Source organism: Xenopus laevis, chromosome 6L (assembly GCF_017654675.1).
Source record: "Xenopus laevis strain J_2021 chromosome 6L, Xenopus_laevis_v10.1, whole genome shotgun sequence".
NCBI lineage: Eukaryota > Metazoa > Chordata > Amphibia > Anura > Pipidae > Xenopus > Xenopus laevis.
The window spans coordinates 120,278,898-120,298,659 of NC_054381.1; the positions used below are offsets into that span (position 1 = coordinate 120,278,898).

At 37.8% G+C, this 19,762-nt stretch overlaps 1 protein-coding gene across 17 annotated transcripts in view; it reads left to right on the plus strand.

The window, feature by feature from the left end:
• Positions 1-19,762, plus strand: part of dtna.L (dystrobrevin alpha L homeolog) — a 159,866-nt gene that overhangs the window by 125,703 nt on the left and 14,401 nt on the right. For 6 of the 17 annotated variants that reach the window (XM_041565236.1, XM_041565235.1, XM_041565232.1 and 3 more), the window contains 7 exons: positions 5,368-5,445; positions 6,240-6,332; positions 13,514-13,601; positions 14,606-14,700; positions 16,053-16,166; positions 18,352-18,448; positions 19,233-19,253. In XM_041565236.1, the coding sequence (XP_041421170.1) occupies positions 5,368-5,445; positions 6,240-6,332; positions 13,514-13,601; positions 14,606-14,700; positions 16,053-16,166; positions 18,352-18,448; positions 19,233-19,253 (586 nt within the window). 17 annotated transcript variants of the gene reach the window in all.

Sequence of the window (19,762 nt, forward strand, 5' to 3'; positions counted from 1 at the left end):
AGAAATGTCTTTTCTAGATGTTAAAGTTCGCCTTCCCATTGAAGTCTATGGGGTTCGCGAACCGTTCGCGAACCGCTCGCGTTTTTGCGCAAGTTCGCGAATATGTTCGCGAACTTTTTTTCCGACGTTCGCTACATCCCTAAGTATCACTCATGTATTATAAGGGATAATGTCTGCTGAGAAATAGGAACTACAAAGATTATGATGCTGCCAAGATTTGACTTTTTTTATTTTATAATAAATATTTAACTGATGCTGCGGCTGCCCACTGTAGCACAATTGACAAACTTATCAAAACAAGGGACACATCTCTCTCTGCATCTATGTATAAAAAGGTGTCTATATATAGAGAATATATATAGATATATCTCAAACAAGCCTAACTGGTAGTTGATCCATCTGATCCACTTTTGCATAAATGTCCTGATTGGAAAAAGATTCACATCCAGAAAATGCGTGCGGGGGGGGGGTGGCACAGTAGCTGGGCCTAGGGGGGCAAGGAGGGTAAATCCGGCCCTGTCTACTCACATCCCCCCCCCTCCTTCCTCATGCTCTATAATTGTGCACTGCACATGAACATTAGGTCCCCCATTCTGGTGCATGCATGAGATTTTAGGGTGATACACAATTTGACTTACAAAATGGCCCCTGTTTGCTTGCTCTGTTTGTGTTATTCCAAGACCGAGGGAAAATAAATAAATAAATGTAGTGTAAGTAAAGTTTATTTTGCTCAACTAACATGATAGAAAAGAATTTGGAACTAATTCTTAGGGTGACAGATCCCCTTTAAATAGGTTTGTGTCGGCAATGTATGTAACCCAGGCTTTGTTGTTTGGCCCGTTCAGGTTAACTGAGAATGTAAGTGTAACCAGTGCGGTGGCTGATGAGCATTGTCTCATTGGGCTATATGTAAGCCAGCTGCAGAGCGTGCCACGGTCAGTATAAGAGAACTAACACACTAACTGCCATGAGTAGTAGATGCACTAAACCATTACTTTGTTAGGTGCTTTTAGGCAAAAATCACTGCAAACAAATATGCTTTCAAGATTTAGATGAAATAGTGACATAGTGTTCTGCCTACAATCTTTTCCTATTGCTGGGCATTAAAAAAAAAATTACATTTCTTCCTATGTCTCTTACTTTTTTCTCTTTCTTTTCTCTGTATAAGTGTTGAAATAGATACATATATTAGTTTGGATCTAGTGAATGGTATCCTTTTTCTTGGTTTGGGAGAAATGTGGTGATCTAAAAAAAAGCCTTTGAACATGGATTTATGTAAACACAATGTAAGGATGGAAAAAGAGTATTACTGTAAAAATCTCCAGCAGAAAAGCTGGACAGGAAAATACTGCCTGCTCCACAATTTGGGCAATTGAACATGCCTACATTTCATTAGGGTAATCTATACCCATACTGTACAATTACTGTACCTGAAAGTCACCCAATGTGAGGCCAGAAAGGGATGTTAGTTGGCAAAATAATGTCACACTTAGGGGTTATTTAGCTACCTCGAATAAACTCACAACTCAAACGTTTGCTTATTTATGTAAAAAACTTGATTGAATGGGTGGTGGAACCCGAACACTTGGATTGAACAAGTTATCTGCTAAAAAAAAAAAACTCTAAATGATTGAATTTTTGAGCGAAAACCACTGTAAAAAAACTGAAAATCATGAAGGCAAAAAACATCTTCGATTGGTTCAAGGGACCTCTGCAATTAACTTCTACATGAATTCGAAGTTTAAGCTAGAGTATTTTTGAATTCGGGCTTTTAGCACCTTCAGGGCACCTTCAGTTTTTTTTTTTTATCAGGAAAAATTTGAGTTTCTAGTGAAACTACCCTAGAAAAACTTGAATCTTTTGGGAAAAACACAACTTGACCTTAATAAATAACCCCCTTAGTATGAGTGTTTCGTTTAACCTCATTAGATAAAGCATTATGGTACATAAATATTGTATGACTTGTTATAATACTGTATATATATATATGTGTATATATATATATATATATATATATATATATATATATATATATATATTCTATGATTATTAATGCATATATTTATAGCACCAACATATTATACAACACTATACATCAAACATACAGATTACATACAGACATAGAACTAATGCAGAAGGTAAAGAGGGCCTTCCTTAATATAACTGATAATATACAGTTATGGGACCTTTTATCTAGAATGCTCGGGACCTGGGGTTTTCCGAATAAGGGATCTTTCCATTATTTGTATCTGCACTACTACTAAAACATCATTTAAACATTAATTAAACCCAATAGGATTAATTATATCTTAGTTGATATCAAATACAATGGACTATTTTATTATTACAGAGAAAGGGGAATTCATTTTTACAAATATGAATTATTTAATTAAAATGGAGTCTATGGTAGATGGCCTTCCCACAATTTAGAGATTTCTGGATAACTAATAGCTATCACTTTAGATCATGTGCAGTTTATCTTAGAAAGAACTGCTTAGTTTCCCTGACTCAGTGGTCATTGAGATGCAACATTACTATGCTAGGTCTGTGGCCATCTGCTTTTTTACTGACAAGGCAGGAACCTATGCCAGACACCACCCTGAGTCATTAATTTACTTGTGCTGTGGAGGAAGATCATGAACAAGCACTTTCAGATAGTGGAGGGCAGCTTTGGCGAATTTAGTCCTGACTGTTTGGGCTACTAAAGAGCATTAGGAGAAAGCTCCAAATAAAGACCAGTGAAGCTCTGAAAATGAGTATGGGACAGGGAGAGTAAGAAGGGGTAAAAATGTATAATGAAGCAAAAGGGGAATATATATATATATATATATATATATATATATATATTTATTTTCAAGTTACATTTACAGCACCCTTTAATCACAACAGGAAGAAACTCCTTAGCTGGTTCTCATTTGTTGGTTGCAATGATGGCTCCTACTCATAACTCCATCATCAAAAATATGCAAATACATATTGCATAGAATAGAATATTCACAGTGCAGAAGCTCCAGCTGTTTGAAGCATACCCTGTGTGGGAGGATAATAACTATGGTACACAGAGATCACAAAAGATTCTGCCATCAACGTGATAATTTGCTTTTAAAGTCTTTCCGTCTTAGAAAAATTATAAACACTGCAATAAACTGAAAATATGTGTGACATGCTCATTCATTCTGCTGGATTCTTTGCTTCCTGCCACCAAAGATGAGTGATGATAAAGCAAAACAGATTTATGTAGGAATCTATAGAAAGCCTACAATCCCTCTTGAACGTTGACATGTCAATGCACATTTTATTTCCTACTAATCCAGGCTTTAAAGTATTCTCATAAGAGAGTGTGGTGGCAATGGTGACTTCCTGGTAGGCTCTTTAGAAGGACACACAACCACATTGAATCACTATAGGATTACTTGTTTTCTGAGGGCTCTATTGTACTTACTAAAGTCTAATATAGAATAATGCTAGAGATGCGGTATTTTGAATACTAAACATAAACATGAATTTACTGCACCAGAAGCCTAATTAAACAAATGATTTATGCTTTCAAAGTTGGCCGCAGGAGTGGGTCATCTTGTAACTTTATTAAACATCTTTTCAAGACTGAGACTACGCACATGCTCAGTGTGCTCTGGGCATCAGTTAGGAGGTTAAACTTAGGGATCGTCATAAATTATCAAAACAGCACAAGTTAAATAATGTCTGCCATAGATGCCTATACAGCAAGACTAATAATCAGAATATGCAGACTGCACTGGGTCTGCGGGTACAAATCTCTACACAGCCGCTAGCTGCTCTACAGGGAAACAAACAAAGCTGCTTGAGGTCAGGAAAGTAAGGTGGGGGTTACCCCCTGCCATTTGAAAGTGTGATCTGTTTCCCTGCAGAGCAGTTAGGGACCGTCTGAAGTTTCCTATCCTCAGCAGTCAGAGCAAGTAATACGAAGGGGGAATTTCACTGCATACAGTCAGGTTTATTATAAAAACGGTACAGATTTTTTAATTAAAGTATATTGGAGATAGATTTATTCTTAAATTATTATAAGTAAAAATGGGATGTTATATTTTTGACTTTACATTACCTTTAACATCTGACATCTGCTTGGGGCATTTATCTGTCTAAAAGGACCTCTGCTGATATCAGTTCCCAGTTGCCAGGGGGTCAGGTGATCATTGCTTAAACACAATAAGAAAGAACTAGAAATAGAAAAATCAGGTATGCCATGTCTCGACTTTGCTTACATAACATACATAAACATTCTATACGTTAGAAACAGTTTAAAGTTTAATTTTATGTCTGCAGTACAGTAGATTTTAAGCCATTTATAAGATGTTGACTTTACATCAAGATTCCATTGTTCAAGAGAAACAGAACTTATAACTGAATTTCTCATTATCATAAATATATATAAGGGGAATGTAATATGCGTCGTTAACGCAAAAACATTTGCAAAGCCGCTTAGGAATGTTAGCGACAGGGTCAGGACTGGGCCAGCGGGACACTGGCAAAAAACCCGGTGGGCCCCACCGCCGGTCCAGAGCCGCACCCTGCGCTTGTTCCAGCCACGACCAACCGGTTGCGGCAAAAACACAGTGCACGCACTTGCGGGGGGGGCTAAGACAGCAGACCTGGTGTTCCCCAGCCCCCTAGTCTGACCCTGGTTAGCGACCATGTTTGCGACATTTTTGAATGATTAAGACCTCAATGACTTCCTTGCAAAATTTGCAACCAAACTGCTTTTGCAAACTTTCACGGTTTATGTAATAGAATTTTGCAAACGGAAACTGTTTTTTTTTTTTTGCGACAAAATATTTGACGAAACTCAAGATTCGCAATGCAATAAAAGCCTAACAAACTATATTACATTGTGACTTTTTTTTTTTATTCGCAAACTTTTGCTCTTTGCAAATTTTATAACATTTCCCCCATAGAAACATATTTACTAGGTCAAATGGTAGCAATGGGGCAAAATATATTTTATCGATATATACGTAAGGTTGCTTATTAAAGATTTCCCCATTGTTAGTAAATACACCCCACCTTAGTGTACTGAAGGAGATTGTGTATGAATTTGGTTTATTTGGCTTTCTCTTCACATCCTTGATTTTGGGTAGAGATCTATGTGGCATCATTCTTGTGTCACGTAACATCAATGTTACCAGACCAATTGGACAGAGGCAGGAAAGGAGTTTGCCTGTGAGGCCCAGCAAAAATACATTCTGTCCACCCAATCTTTTCATATACTTACTAAGTCCTTCTCCCTATTGGTAAGTGTGTACTTAGCCTGGAGCATCTATTGACTGCATCATACCTGGGTGCCTGGAGCCTATGTGATTTTGCTTAGCTGTGTTTTATCTTGTTACCCAGCTCTCCTCACAAGAGTACTGAAGTAGAGCAGAGCAAATATCTGGCTAGGGCTGCTCCAACTTTGCTAAAAGGAAAAGGGTAAGTCATAAAATCTTGGCAACCTGAACTTATCCAACTAATATTGATGTCTTGAATCTCCGTATGTATGTGGACATGCACAAAATTGTGTTTGTTCTCTAATTCTACTAATAACTCCTAACACTAGAAAGAGATAACTATTTTTATCAATCATAACATTTTGGCACTTTTTGTTCCTAAAATCTAGGCCTTTCTGAACTTTGCAAGATGTCAAATAACTATACAGAAAAAACAAATTAGACATCTGCTGTAACATCTCACTCTACTGATACACAAAACAACATTAAAATATTTTTTTCTATTATAATTCTTCCTACTGATTTCTAAATGGGAAGCATAACACCATTCCTGTTTGCCTGTTTTTCATTGTTTCAAGGTCATGTCTTTTATTATTGGAGACCATGCAATGAAAACAGTTCTACGCTTTGTTAAATGTTGTGCCAACAAATTAGTTTTCACTTACTTAGTCACAAATTGTGTTACAGACAATGAAAACACAGAAATTCCTAAGATTTAAGCAGTACATGCAAGAGCAATGCCCATCACAAAGGGTGAAATATACTAGATAGTGACAGCTTGAAGAATTACATTTTTCAGTGATTACTAAATTTAGTGAAGTTGTGTGTCTGCCAGATATATTTTGCTGCATGTTGTTTGTGTTGCCTTTCCCTGGTTATGATCTGCAGTGCTTCTCCTTGTCCTTCATTTGGAATCTTTGTTGTTTTAAGAGGATCTTCCTTGCTGTTCTTTCCCCTTTTTCTTTGTTCCATTTTCATTCCCTCCTTTTAATATAGGTTACAATACAGCCTGGGTGTGGCAGATAGGCTGGCTGATGAACATGCTCTTATCGGGGTCTATGCCAACATGCTACAGAACAACCTTCCACGGTTAGTTGAGGTTTGGAACATTGTCTGGGCTTAAAGGAACAGTTCAGTGTAAAAATAAATACTGGGTAAACAGGCTGTGCAAAACAAAAACATGTTTTTAATATAGTTAATCAGACAGAAATGTAATCTATAAAGGCTGGAGTGACTGGAAGTTTAATATTACTGAACAGAACACAACTTCCTGATTTTCAGCTCTCTAAAGGTGGCCATAGACGCAAAGATCCTATTGTACGAATTGAGGATTCGTACGATTTTCAGACCGATCCCACCGGAGCCCATTGCGATCTCATCGTAATCGGATCGATCGATCGATAGCCATGCAAGTTAGTGGCATATCAGGGAAAGATCGACTCGTTTGGCAATGTCTATGGCCACCTTAACTCTGAGTTAGTCAGTGACTTTAAGGGGGGGCCACATGGACATAACTGTTCAGTAAGTTTGCAATTGATCCTCCGCATGCAGCTCAGATTCAAAGGCAAACAGTTGTGGCCCCCCTCAAGTAACTGATTGATTGGTTACTGCCTAGTAACCAATCAGTGGAAACCAAGAGAGCTGCAAAGTAGGAAGTAGTGTTCTGGCTAATATGTTAGACATTCAGTCACTCCAGCCTTTATAGATTACATTTTTGGCTAACTAACTATATTGAAAACATGTTTTATTTTGCACAATCTATTTGGCCAGTAGCAGTGGAATTCTAAAACAAAAGTGTCTGTTGCCCTGCTATGGCACAAATGGACTGTATCCAACCATTAGAGCAAACATCAGTGTTTTGGGACTGATTATTATTTTCCCTACTGCAAACTCAGCTTTTCTTAATAAACGCAGTTGTTTCTATACCATACAAAACTTAATTCATATGTTGCACAATAGGTTTGTGCTTCTAGTATGTAAAGGGGGCCATGCATTCAGGCCCTTCAGACCACTTTGGCAGCTTATGTGTATGAGGTCCTCTGACAGGCTTGCCCAATGTGGTAGGTTTGATTTTTCTGTTGGATCAAGGGCTGCATCTACGCATTGATTCTGTCCTCAGTCTGAAGGGCAGCATAGCGACAATTATGAGCCGAGTGTGTGCTCGATGGCCAAATGATCGGATCAGGCCGGTACTGTCCACCATGAGGGGAAAGGTCTGCTTGTTTGTCAACCTCAAGAATATATAGAATCAGAAATAAAGCCTAACCACAGCTTGGTGTTGACAAAAATGTAGTGAATTACCTTGGTTTTATATATATATATATATATATATATATATATATATATATATATATATATATATATATAAATAACAAAAAAACGCACGCACAGGACTTGTAAGGTGCAAAAAAATATAAAAGATTTATTGCAACGTTTCGGCTCCTGTACTCGAGCCTTCTTCAGGTGCTGTGTACAGTGCAAATAACCATCAGTATTTAAACACAAAATGGAGCCAAAGGCACAACATGTGACGTCATGAGGTCATGTGTGCGTCACTATAAGGAGTGTATAAAAGCTTTACATCAAAAGGCCGCTTGATCTAAGGGACATGTGACTCCTATGGCCATAATCTATAGCAGTGTGTGATGAGTGAGCCGATATATCAATCATAGATCAGTGCGGGTTAAATTTGTGCTCAAACCGTGAGGTGCCATAATCCCCTAGTGTGCTGGAGTTTAAAAGCCAGACCGCAATTTACCCCCAGAAGTGTGAGTAGCTGTAGGATGGAAACGCACATTGTCGCCTGTTTAGGCAGGAGGCGTTATCCAACAAAAGAAGCCGTGCACCCCACATCCAACATCACTGCTTAGGCCTGGAAATCGCACGCTCACCATCGGTATGTACCGGCCTCCACGTTCCTCTCCGTTAGGTCACACCCCCCTGGTCGTAGCGGTGGGGGTATTGTTATCGCACGCATCTGCGAAACATTCCTCTGTGTGCTGTAGCTGCTATTACTGCGTATCCAAAGTTTTAAGCGCTAAGGTGCTAGACACAGAGCGTATTGAAACACTCACTCTGTCCAAACCTAGTTGCGCAAACTCTGTTTCAACACGACATCTAATCACCCGTATAAATATAGCAGTATAGTAGGAAGCATTACCTACACCCCCGGCATAGACCTTAGCGCAGACCCAGGAGTGGGAAGTCACCGCATTATCCAAAGCCCTTCATCCACTCTCTATGTGGGGTGTCTGGCGTCTGGATCCGTCTTCCCTGTCGGATTTAAGCTGGCCAACTACGTCAAAGTCATCCCACTTTGAAAGCAGCAAGTAAGTTGCAGGTAAAACTTAGTCCCTTTGTAAAATGTATAATGAAGCAATAGAATTCTTAATGAATCAGATGAAAATTAAGCATAGGACTGGCCGGATATGGGATGACTTTGAGGTAGTTGGCCAGCTTAAATATATTGCAATATATGGACAAACAATCCCTGTGTTGTTTAAAGGGTAAGGCATTTTTCAGTAGCAGTATGCGCAAAATGTCTCTGTCTTAAATATATTGATAATGGGTTGAGTGCAGAGGAAAAAAAATATATTTGAATTTATATTTTTTTCTATGAAATAAACTTAATGCATTATATATATATTTATATATATATTTATATATATATATATATTTATATATATATATTTATATATTTATATATATATATATATATATATATATATATATATATATATATATATATATATTTCATAGCAAAGCAAGAGGTAGCTATTGTAATAATTATATGTTATTCATTATTACTAATTTTTGGTTTGTTGTTGGTTTTGTTTAAAGTGATATTAAAATTGCGAAAAGGATTGGGGGTTTTTTTTTTTTTGAGACATTGTATTGTATATATACTTTATATATGAATGTATGTCAGTTGCTGTTTAATGATGTTGTGGTGATGTCATCCCTTCTCTCTTCTGACATTTCACTGATTTGCTGGTTGAGATCAATCATTCATGGGTAGAGATTCCATCAATCATTTATAAACTTGTTTATCTGACATTAACCTTCATTGCATTATTTACAAGAATAGAAGCTCATGCCACTAAATTTCCAAAATTTTTGTTATACCAGGGAATTCCTAATGCTGGCATAATTTTCATGGTAAATTCAATATATATATATATTTATATTTATATATGTATACAGTATAATATCACATATATCATATCACATTGAACCTGGAAGCAGTGTTCGTGTAGCCCTTTCTGTTTTCTCTGAATTTAAAGGGATTATATTGTGATTTTTATGGTGTAGGTTTTATTCGTAAATTACACTGTTTACACTGTAAATAATTCACTCTACCATATAAAATGTCATTCCTAACTTAACTAGTGTATTTTTTTAGTTGTAATGTTGGTGTGTAGGTGCCATCTCAGGTCATTTTGCCTGGTCATGTGCTTTCAGAGAGCCATCACTTTAGGGTGGAACTGCTTTCTGGCAAGCTGTTGTTTCTCCTACTCAATGTAACTGAATGATTCGCAGTGGGACCTGGATTTTTACTATTAAGTGCTGATCTTATATCTACCAGGGAGCTGTTATCTGGTTATCTTCTCATTGCCTTGCTGATGGGCTGCTGGGAGGAAAGGGAGGGGGGCACTATTACTCTAAATTGCAATGCAGCAGTAAAGATGACTGGGGTTTATCAGAGAACAAGTCACATGACTGGGGAAGCTGGGAAACTGACAATATGTCTAGCCCCATGTCAGATTTGAAAATTAAATTTGTTTTTGTACACTGAAAAACTTCTTATCACATCTTCTTTCACTGGGCCAAAAACAGTTTTTGTGTGTAGCTAGAATGCTGAAATATATCACTATATACATTCCCATACACTGGAGAAATCAAACATCACACAAGGACAGCTTGCACCAAGGAATTTTTTTAAACGTGACTGACATGACTTTTTCGAGCTCAATAACTACGTTCCTAATTTATTAAGATGAAACATTGGCATAGTAGGCTGAGAGACATCAGCATAAGGAGAACACTGCATTTCCCCCCCATTTTTGTAACATACAAGGCAAACACCCCAAATAATAGTGCAAACTACCAGTTTACTGAGATCAAGGATTCTGACTGCACATATTTATTAGCTTTGGTTTAAAACTTCTCCCAGCAAATTGGTTTAATAACAATAAATAGTGAGTATTTACCTTTATCCTTTGGAAAACATTGAAACACAGTGAAATTAATCATTCTTCTTTCTTTTCTACAAAGAAATAAGTAAATAATAGTGGTGCAATGATGCCAGGGCCACTCATGTCTTGAATGTGTAATGGTCTTCATGGAATTCCTAATGGTGTCCTCAATATTTGCTGTGCACACTGATGGCTGGAGAGCATTAAGGGCAGAGACACATTGGCAGATTCAGGGAGATTAGTCGCCCAACGACAAATCTCCTGTACTTCGGGGCGACCAATCTCCCCGAACTGACTTCCCCTGCCTTCCACTGCCTAGAATGAAAATCGCCGGCAGGAAGGCACTCGGAGCACTTTGTTTTCCGAAGTCGTCCGAAGTTTCCTTAAGAGGCAACTTCAGGCGACTTCGGAAAACGAAATGATCCGAGTTCCTTCCCATCGGGGATTTTCATTCTAGCCAGCAGAAGGCAGTTCGGGGAGATTAGTCACCCCTAAGAAAAGGAGATTTGTCGCCGGGCGACTAATCTCCCCGAATCTGTCTGCCCTTAGAGAAATTAGATTATAAATCTCTTGGGCAAGGATCTCTTTGAATGATTATATGAACACAACTGTGTAATCTATACTATATCGATGAAGAAAAATAATAGGGAAATATTTTTGGGAAAATGTAGTTATATATGGCATTTTGTCTAGACCCTCTTTTTCAGCCACAGGCAGAAAAGGCTGCACAGTTGGTCTAGGACTTATTATGGTGGATTCTAATTAACTGCTAACACATCAAAGGAATGCAACTTTCTATGTTTGCTTCATGACAATTTCATGGCTCCAATGTAAATATATTCTTGGTTCTTATAATAATAGGGAAAGATTGTGCTCTAAGGAAGCAGCAAATATAGTTTGGAAAATGTAGTTTTATTTGTCGTTGTTTTCTAGACGCCACTTTTTACATTGACACAAGCTAGTGCTAATAAAGAGGCTTGTTTCCAGTCACAGGCAGAAAAGGCTGCACAGTTGGATTAGGACTTATTATGGTGAATTTTAATTATCTGCTAACACATCAAAGGAAAGCACGTTTCTACGTTTGCTTCATGACAATTTCATGGCTCCAATGTAAAAAAAATGTTTTTGGTTCTTATTTTTTTGAATGTAGTATAGAATTAGTTAAATGTATAAAAATGTATGGAGAGATATATTTATATTGGGTACATTTTATATCTTAGGGAAAAAAGTAGGACACTGTTGCTTCCGTCTTTCCCTGGTGCTGCTGCACAAGGTAAGGGTGTTCATTGGAACACCTACAGCTGGTCTATTAAATTCACAAACTGCAGTAAATGACAAGGACATAAACACACACACTATGGCTTATAACATGTACTACTTTATTAAACAAAATGGTTACAGACAAACAGTTCTAAACAATACACACAGTGCTGAGTCTGTTAAAGTGATTTAAACAGTGAAACACTTAGGGTTTTTTTTTTACTTAGGTTCAAGTTGTGTTTTCCATGAAAATTCTAGTTTTTGAGGTTTTTTTTTTTTTGGTTTAAAAGAAAAGTTGAATTTTTCAAGTTTTATGATACCACGACCCTGGAAATAGCTTGAATCTGAAAATACGCCATCTAAAAAGGTCATGTCGAGGTCATGTAGAAGTTAATGCCAGAGGTCCTTTGAATCATTTGAAGTTAATAGCCTTCGTGATGTTGGAAGGTTTTTTTCAGGGTTTTTCCCGAAAACTCAATGAATTTGAACGATTCAAGTTTTTTCCGAAACTCGAACTCGATGATTCAAGTTTTTTCTTAAATAAAAAAACATTTGAGTTGTGAGTTCATTCGAGGTTTAAAAAACGTTCCACCTTTGATAAATAACCCCCTTATACTTAGCTTTGTTTTGAAAGTGAAGTTTTAGTAGTGGTTCCTGAAGAGTATTTGCATTAGAATCTCTGGGCCTCTGGTTCCTTCGGGCCACCTTCCATGCAAAATTACTTGTCCAGGCACTTTAAATTCTTAGATGAGATTCTCAATGGGGCCCATTTATGATGCTGTGTAAAACTAGCACCTCCGTATAAAATAAATGGTGAATTTATCATGGTGAGTGCAAAACAAATGTATCCGTTTGTGTGCAGAACAGGAAGACCACAAAACTTCCTTTTTAAAGAAAGGATCTCTCACCAAGTTTTGATGGAATTTTTAGTAGTACCATTTTGACCTCGTGTAAGACAAAACTCAGTAAAGGAAAACCTTTAGTAATAGTCAGGCAATTTATTCATACAGAATACAACATAACAGTTTTGTCTGGGTAAGCTGTTGGAGTAACACACAGAATGTCACCCAAGGACTCACCAAAGACACACCTCTTGGTCCAAGCGTTATATAGCTTTCAGAAGGCATTTACAGTAATTGTGACAAGGGGTACAAGGAAATACCATACATGGTCTGGCGAGGAGACTTACTGGCATATACATTTATACATTCCTGTAAGATGTGCAGTTTTGCAACATAAGAGTTTTCTGGTTCCAACTGTCCACAGCCTCGTAAACATCTGTTGGCCAAACATAGCCATTGTGGTACAGACAGCTACTGAGCACACTTCTGCAAAAGTGCATAAGAGACATGCTGACACTCTGGAATCTAAGTAACAGAGTGGAGATAATTTATTTGTATGGCCTAGTATAAGTTATATGAGTGACCATTGTCCACAGTTGACCATTAGCCCTTATAGTCTATCCTGCCTTGGGCCCTATAGCATTATGGCGTCATAGAGGGCGGGGGTGACAAATATTGACCCTCTGACACTAGCCATTCGTTCGTCATAGGAAATAGACCGTTCCAGATATAAAAGATATAAAATATATAAACAGTTTAGACTAGAAAGAACATTTATATGGTTTTTTCAACACCTACTATATATGATTTAATTCTACTAATTATTCGGTAGGTGGGTGTTTTAGGAATCTGCCTACAGACTAATGGGCATGTTTTTAAAGAGGCCAAGTATGCTTTTACTTTGTAACAAAATATGTTCACTTTTAGAAATAGAGTACAATTCTTTTTATTTCTTATACAATTCTATGAACAGAATGCTGGACAGTCCAAGCCGACTGGATGAAGAACACAGACTGATCGCCAGATATGCAGCAAGGCTGGCAGCAGAAAACTCTTCGTCAGTAAGTGCAACGTTGCATAAACAGATATTGCCATTGACCTTTATGTAGCTAAGGTGTATATATAGATATATATACAGTATATATATACAACATTTGGTATAGATAAGTTGAAGTGAAGGAAAATACTCCCTTGTTGCCATATATGTGAATTAAAGTCCAAAATTAATCCACCTATTTCCCATTATTTTATACCAGTCTAGACCTGGTGGTGAAGCCAATCAGAGTAGGTGAACAATTTAGTTCACAATCACAGAATATGCAAGGCTGGTTAAAGAATGTTCTTTCAAACTCTCCATGAAATCATAGAGATAGAAGAACTTGCTCTGTTTTTATTTCACTTTCTTAATACTTGCAGTTTCTCTATTAATAGTGCTGGTTATTTATTTTGGATTTCATTTTGGTTAGTGTTTGTGCTGACAAACAAACAAAGTTCTTATTGCACAAGTACCCGCCATTTATACAACCTAAAGTTTTGTTGCTATATCCATAGCCCTTCAGTCCCTCTCAATTCCAGTATCATGTTGGTACAGATCAGCTCCAGGATAGTGTACCTCTTTTTTCCAATGATGTTAAGGCATTCTAACATGTTTTACTAATTATGACTTCTTTAGGGGAGCTTCTTCAATTGGACAATTTTATACATAGAATAAACTCCTAAAGTAAAAAATGGTTGATGGTAGTTTCTCACTTTTGCAAATCCGAATACAGCTTTGTAGTGCAAAAGGGTTGAAGTATCTAGCTGTTTGATTTGTATAATTGGAGAATGAAACAGGTTTGTATGTTAATATGAAGGAAAATCTTGGGACTACCCAAGAACCCAGAAATGGATTTGCAGCTAAGGATGGTCCAGTGGTTAGAAGAGATTAGCACTGCTTGTAAATGGTACTGAAGAATTAGATATTTTTTTATACAGGCCAATGTCTCCAAATGACTTCTGTGTTGCTCTAGATGTACCACCTGAAAGGTTACATCTCTAAACACCTGACTTGTTTGTTGTGTTGCAGCAGGTTCAGCAGAGAGGAGGATCTGATATTACCTTTACTATTGATGCAAATAAGCAACAACGACAACTCATTGCAGAGCTTGAAAACAAGAATAGGTACTGACTATATATGTTTCATGTAGTTTATTTTGAGTTTATGTATTTTCATTTAATTACTTTACAGCTTTACATCTTTCCTGTTTGGTTTAAAAATTGTATTAAAAACTCTGAATCGACCAGTACAAACTCCATTAGAAGCTGGAAACCTAATAAGCTGGCCATAGTTGGAAAGATTTCCCTGCAATATTGAACGATCGTACGTCTTCTTCTTCCGACCTGCCACTAACCATTCAGATCAAACAAAGCAGTAAAGAATAGATCAGCTGATGCAATCATAGGAAAGTTTTTGTCCGACAAAGCTGACAGTGACAGTCTCCCACTGAAGATCGGCAATACATGCAGAGATATGATGTATTTATGTCAGCCGACAGAAATCTTTTAACCTGTCTGATTGACTGAACGACCGATCGGCATGACAAGATCATTCACTCATGATCCAAAAATCGTATGTATCGAGGATTCGTACGATTGGATCTTTGCATCTATGGCTAGCTTAAGAGTTCCCTTTTGCCTAATCCTAGTACTCGCCTGATCCCTTATAGCATTTGAGGAACTACTCAACTGAACAGTAAACTGTATTCCCTCCTGATCTTAATTAATTGATTATGATTGTCATAATCTCTGATTAGTAGAGAGATAGAAATAAAATCATTTTGAATAAGCATTCCCCAGAAATGCTATAACAACAATCGTCTTTAAATTTCATCTATATTAATCACAGTATTGATATTTCTATCCAAAACTGAACATGTGCCTTCCTCCTCGATAAAATCCTGCTTTATACAGTTTTCTATAAATACTGTATACAATAGTGATGTGCGGGTCGAGAAAAATTCAACCCCCACCCGACTCGACCCTAACCCACCCACCCACACCTGCCTCCTCCTATAGAGAGAGAGAGAGAGAGAGACCCAGGTTGCCCAGCCGATGACATCACCAAAAGGGCGGGGCGAGCGTGAGGGTATAAAAAAGAATGCTGAAAGCGGGAAGCTGGCAGTGTAAGAGAGAGCAGGAAGAAGAGCTCAACCCAAACCCACCTGTGACCCTCAAAGGTTGTGCTGAGGTCTGCCCGAACCAACCCTATACCTGTGGGTCCCACGGGTACTAAGGCAGCCCATACATTACTAGTATACAATACTGAATTATAGTTTCGTAACAGCACCTTATCTACCCTTCATTAGCTAGCCACTATGTTTAGGGGAGATATGTTGTTTCACACTAACAATTTCCGTTCATAGTGAAATGATAAATTCATTGCTGGTTTGCCTTTCCCCATTAGGCTTTTTTTTATCACACTAGCCAATATTTTTGAGCCTACAAAAGATAATGTGTTCTTTCCCTCTACCTAGGGAAATCTTGCAGGAAATCCAGCGTTTGCGAATTGAACATGAACAGGCATCACAGCCCACGCCGGACAAAGCACAACAGAATCCCACCCTCCTTGCTGAACTTCGACTCCTCAGGTACCAGCTTAATAAGTCTTAGAGGCAAATTTATTATGCTATGTAAAACCAAATTAGCACAAAAAATGGTGTAAAAGCTGTGTAAAATAAATGAGGACTTTATCAAGGTGTGTTTCACCCCATGTGAATGCCAGATTTGCCTCTGTTATGTTACAGTGCTTCCGGCAGAAGTCACTCTAAGAAAAAACACATAAAAAATTGACTACACCGTTTTTTACACCAGATAATAGATATGCCTCATCTTAACACAATACATGCAGGGTACCAAAATGGCATTAGGTATGTTCAGTTTCTCCATAGAATATTGGTTCCAGTACTGCATAGCTTGGTACATACAGAATTCAACATACTGCTAGTTGCAGAGTGACTGTATAGTGCTTACAAGGAGTGGTAACTGTCTGGAAGGCTGCTGTGTTTCCATGGAATATGATACTTTACAACCAGTTAAAAAACTGGAGCTAAAATCTGCAATTTCCAAATATTAAAGTGTTTTGTAACATTCATAATTTTAAAATATTCAAGACTTAGCTGATATTTAAAGGGAAATGAAAGCTTAATAAAGAATTAGGGTACAAATGCAGCACCTTACAGTATGTGTTGGGTTTCTTTACCAACCCAAAGCAACCACAGCCTTTTAGCAGTAAAGATCTGTACCTCTGAAGATGCCCCGGTAGCTCCCCATCTTTTTTTCTACTCATTCACTGCACATGTTCTGTGCTGCTGTCCATTACCTGGGTTTAGGGACCAATAAATATATGTCACAATACAAAGGCTGATTAGCAGTTAATTAACATTCACATTATATGGTAGCTCTGAAATCAGTGCAGTTAGTATCAGAATATAGTAATCAGCCTTGTCACATCAGCTTCTATTACAGACAGATCTCATTTTCTGCGTGATGATTTATGATGACCCCTGCGCTTAGCTTCTCGAAGCTTCCCAGAGCACACTGAGCATTGACACTCCTAACAAAATCCAAGTTTGTGAGTTCTTGTGACAACTTTCAAAGCCTGGAACATTATATGGAGATGCTGAAACTTTTAGGTGGTGCATAGCAAGTTGAGAAACTAGTCTTAGGCAGCAGTCACCAGTTACCAGGGGCAGCAAAAAGCTTTTATATTGGAACTTCAGCTTATCTATTGCATATAATGCTATTGTGCTCTCTGCACTAGCAATGAGGCCCTCCCATGACCCAGTCCGATGCATAAAAACTAAGAAATGGGGGACAAGGAGGTGCAGCATCAACTTGGCCACCTCAAGGGGACTCTAAGCCATGAGCTGCCGTGTCCATCTGAATGTAGCACAACCTTAAAGGTGCAATGTAGGACATTGCTTCTTGGCCTACAATTTAACAGACAAAATAGGATTGGAGGGCCCTTATAATCTAAAGAACCTTTCACTGGTCTGTAATGGGATAAAGGCTTAATGCAACAGCAACTTCTATAACAAAAATATATTACCTTACTGTTATGAAAATCAACACAACCTTCATACTGGAAGAGAGGAAATAAGCAACACTTTTTGGGGCTTATTTTTTAACATTGTTGCAGTTACCAGAAGCAACCAATCAGCAATTAATTTTAATCAGTATACAAACATAAGCATGTGAAATAAAAGTAGAAATCTGATTGGATGTTATGGGTAATTTGGAAATCAGCCCATTTCTTTATTTGGTAAGAAACTGCTCTGAAATGCTCTTACTGGAGGCCGGCATCCAGTTGATGTGTATGACTAAAGTAGTGAAGGTTGTGGATAAAGGTACACAAACACAGATACTGTGCTGATACACTTCATAAAGAACCATTGCCCAAACATGTTGTGTGAATAAACCTTGCAGCACAGTATCTGCACTAGTGTGCATGTATTCACAATCTTCACTACTTTAATTATATTATATATATCTTCTTTTGGGACAGAAGTAGTGGGACAGGTTCAAGATGAAAAACTGGTCCGACTTCTTTTACTGGATGTACTGCATATGGCCCCCCGGCTTTCCCATAGGCTCTACACAGGCCTTTGCCTGGTATAACTTTAATGTAATCCCACCTGTTGATATTCAAATAAATAAACCACTGCAGAAAAAGTTGGACAGTACAATTTTAAATAGATATCCTCACCGCAAGCAGAGCAAATGATTACATCAATTCCAGTGATAATAAACAAACTGGCTCTTCTCACCCATCAGACAACGCAAAGATGAACTTGAGCAGAGGATGTCTGCCTTGCAGGAGAGCAGGAGGGAGTTGATGGTGCAGCTTGAAGGGCTTATGAAACTTCTAAAGGTAAGAGGCATAGAATAGCATCAGTGAGATTTGACCATACACAGGTGTAGCCAGACAGCACAATATAAGACCATCTGGCCAATAGAACTGCAACAAAGCTGGCCTTTATAAGGCAAGCATTAGGTTACAGGTCTATATTACAGTTCAAATAGGTGTAATAGATGCACCTGCTGTTCTCCTTTCACATGGCTTATTTATGTGGGAAAATGGCATGGCTGTATGTTGCAAACACTTGAATTAAGCCTGCTTGCAGTCTGCAACCTATTTTCTATGTACTGTAGGCTTTCAGTCTAAGCTAGAGGTGAGCCATCTTATTATTATTATTACTATTATTACATTAAATGCTTGAGTTTGACCTATTTTTAAAGAATATCTTGATCTAGGTTTGGGTATTTTTTTGCACCAGGGCTTAAGCCCTTGGACCTAAGGAGGACATAGCATAAACACTGGAGGAGAGTTACAATTAACTTTGCAGAGGCTAACAATAAAGGACTTTTTATTGGAGATCTATTAATTATATATAAAAATGTAGCAGTGGATCTCATCTTGGGAAAGCAAACCCTTGTTAAATCTGTATCATGTGATGTTCCATAAACAGGACTTTAGGATTCAGACATTGGTAGGGACATAGCTTTGTGGAGGCAGTTAGGAGGGGTCCTGCTACAAAATATAGTACGAAAGTTCCTTTGTGTCCATGAGAAATACTTTATTGAAACAGAATTCAGGATCAATTGTATACAGTACGTGTTATTTAGTTAATGTGTGCTACTAAATATTTTTGCAGGAGCAAGAGCTGCGACAGGAAGTAAGTTCTGATTTCATGAGATTTCTGTAACTAACCCTTGCATTGACCATGACGTGAGAGACTTGACATGCATTGGTTGGAAATGTTGGCATGTATTGAAATAAGAAAATAACCACAAACAAATCCGATTAGCCTAATGCACTGAATATTGCATATAGTTTTCATGATGTGGCAACATTTTTGTAAAGCAACTAAGCCGCCTCATTGCATGTTACCCACAGCTTCTGTTGCTTTGTAGTATTTCTGATATTTTACCTACTGAAAACAAAGGTCTTGTTGCTTTTGATTGGGCAATTGGTAGTGTAATATATTTTATAGCTTCCAATAGCTTTGCTAATTATTTCATTAATGCAACATTATAGTCTATTTGTATTTGCCAACCCCTGGCCAGAAGACCTTTAGGTTTTTGCTTTCAGAGGATTGAAAGGTGAACAGAGCCGCCCATGAAACACAAATAAGATATTTTTCGGTCCTATATTTTTAGTTGTGCCTTAATTGTGACAAGTATT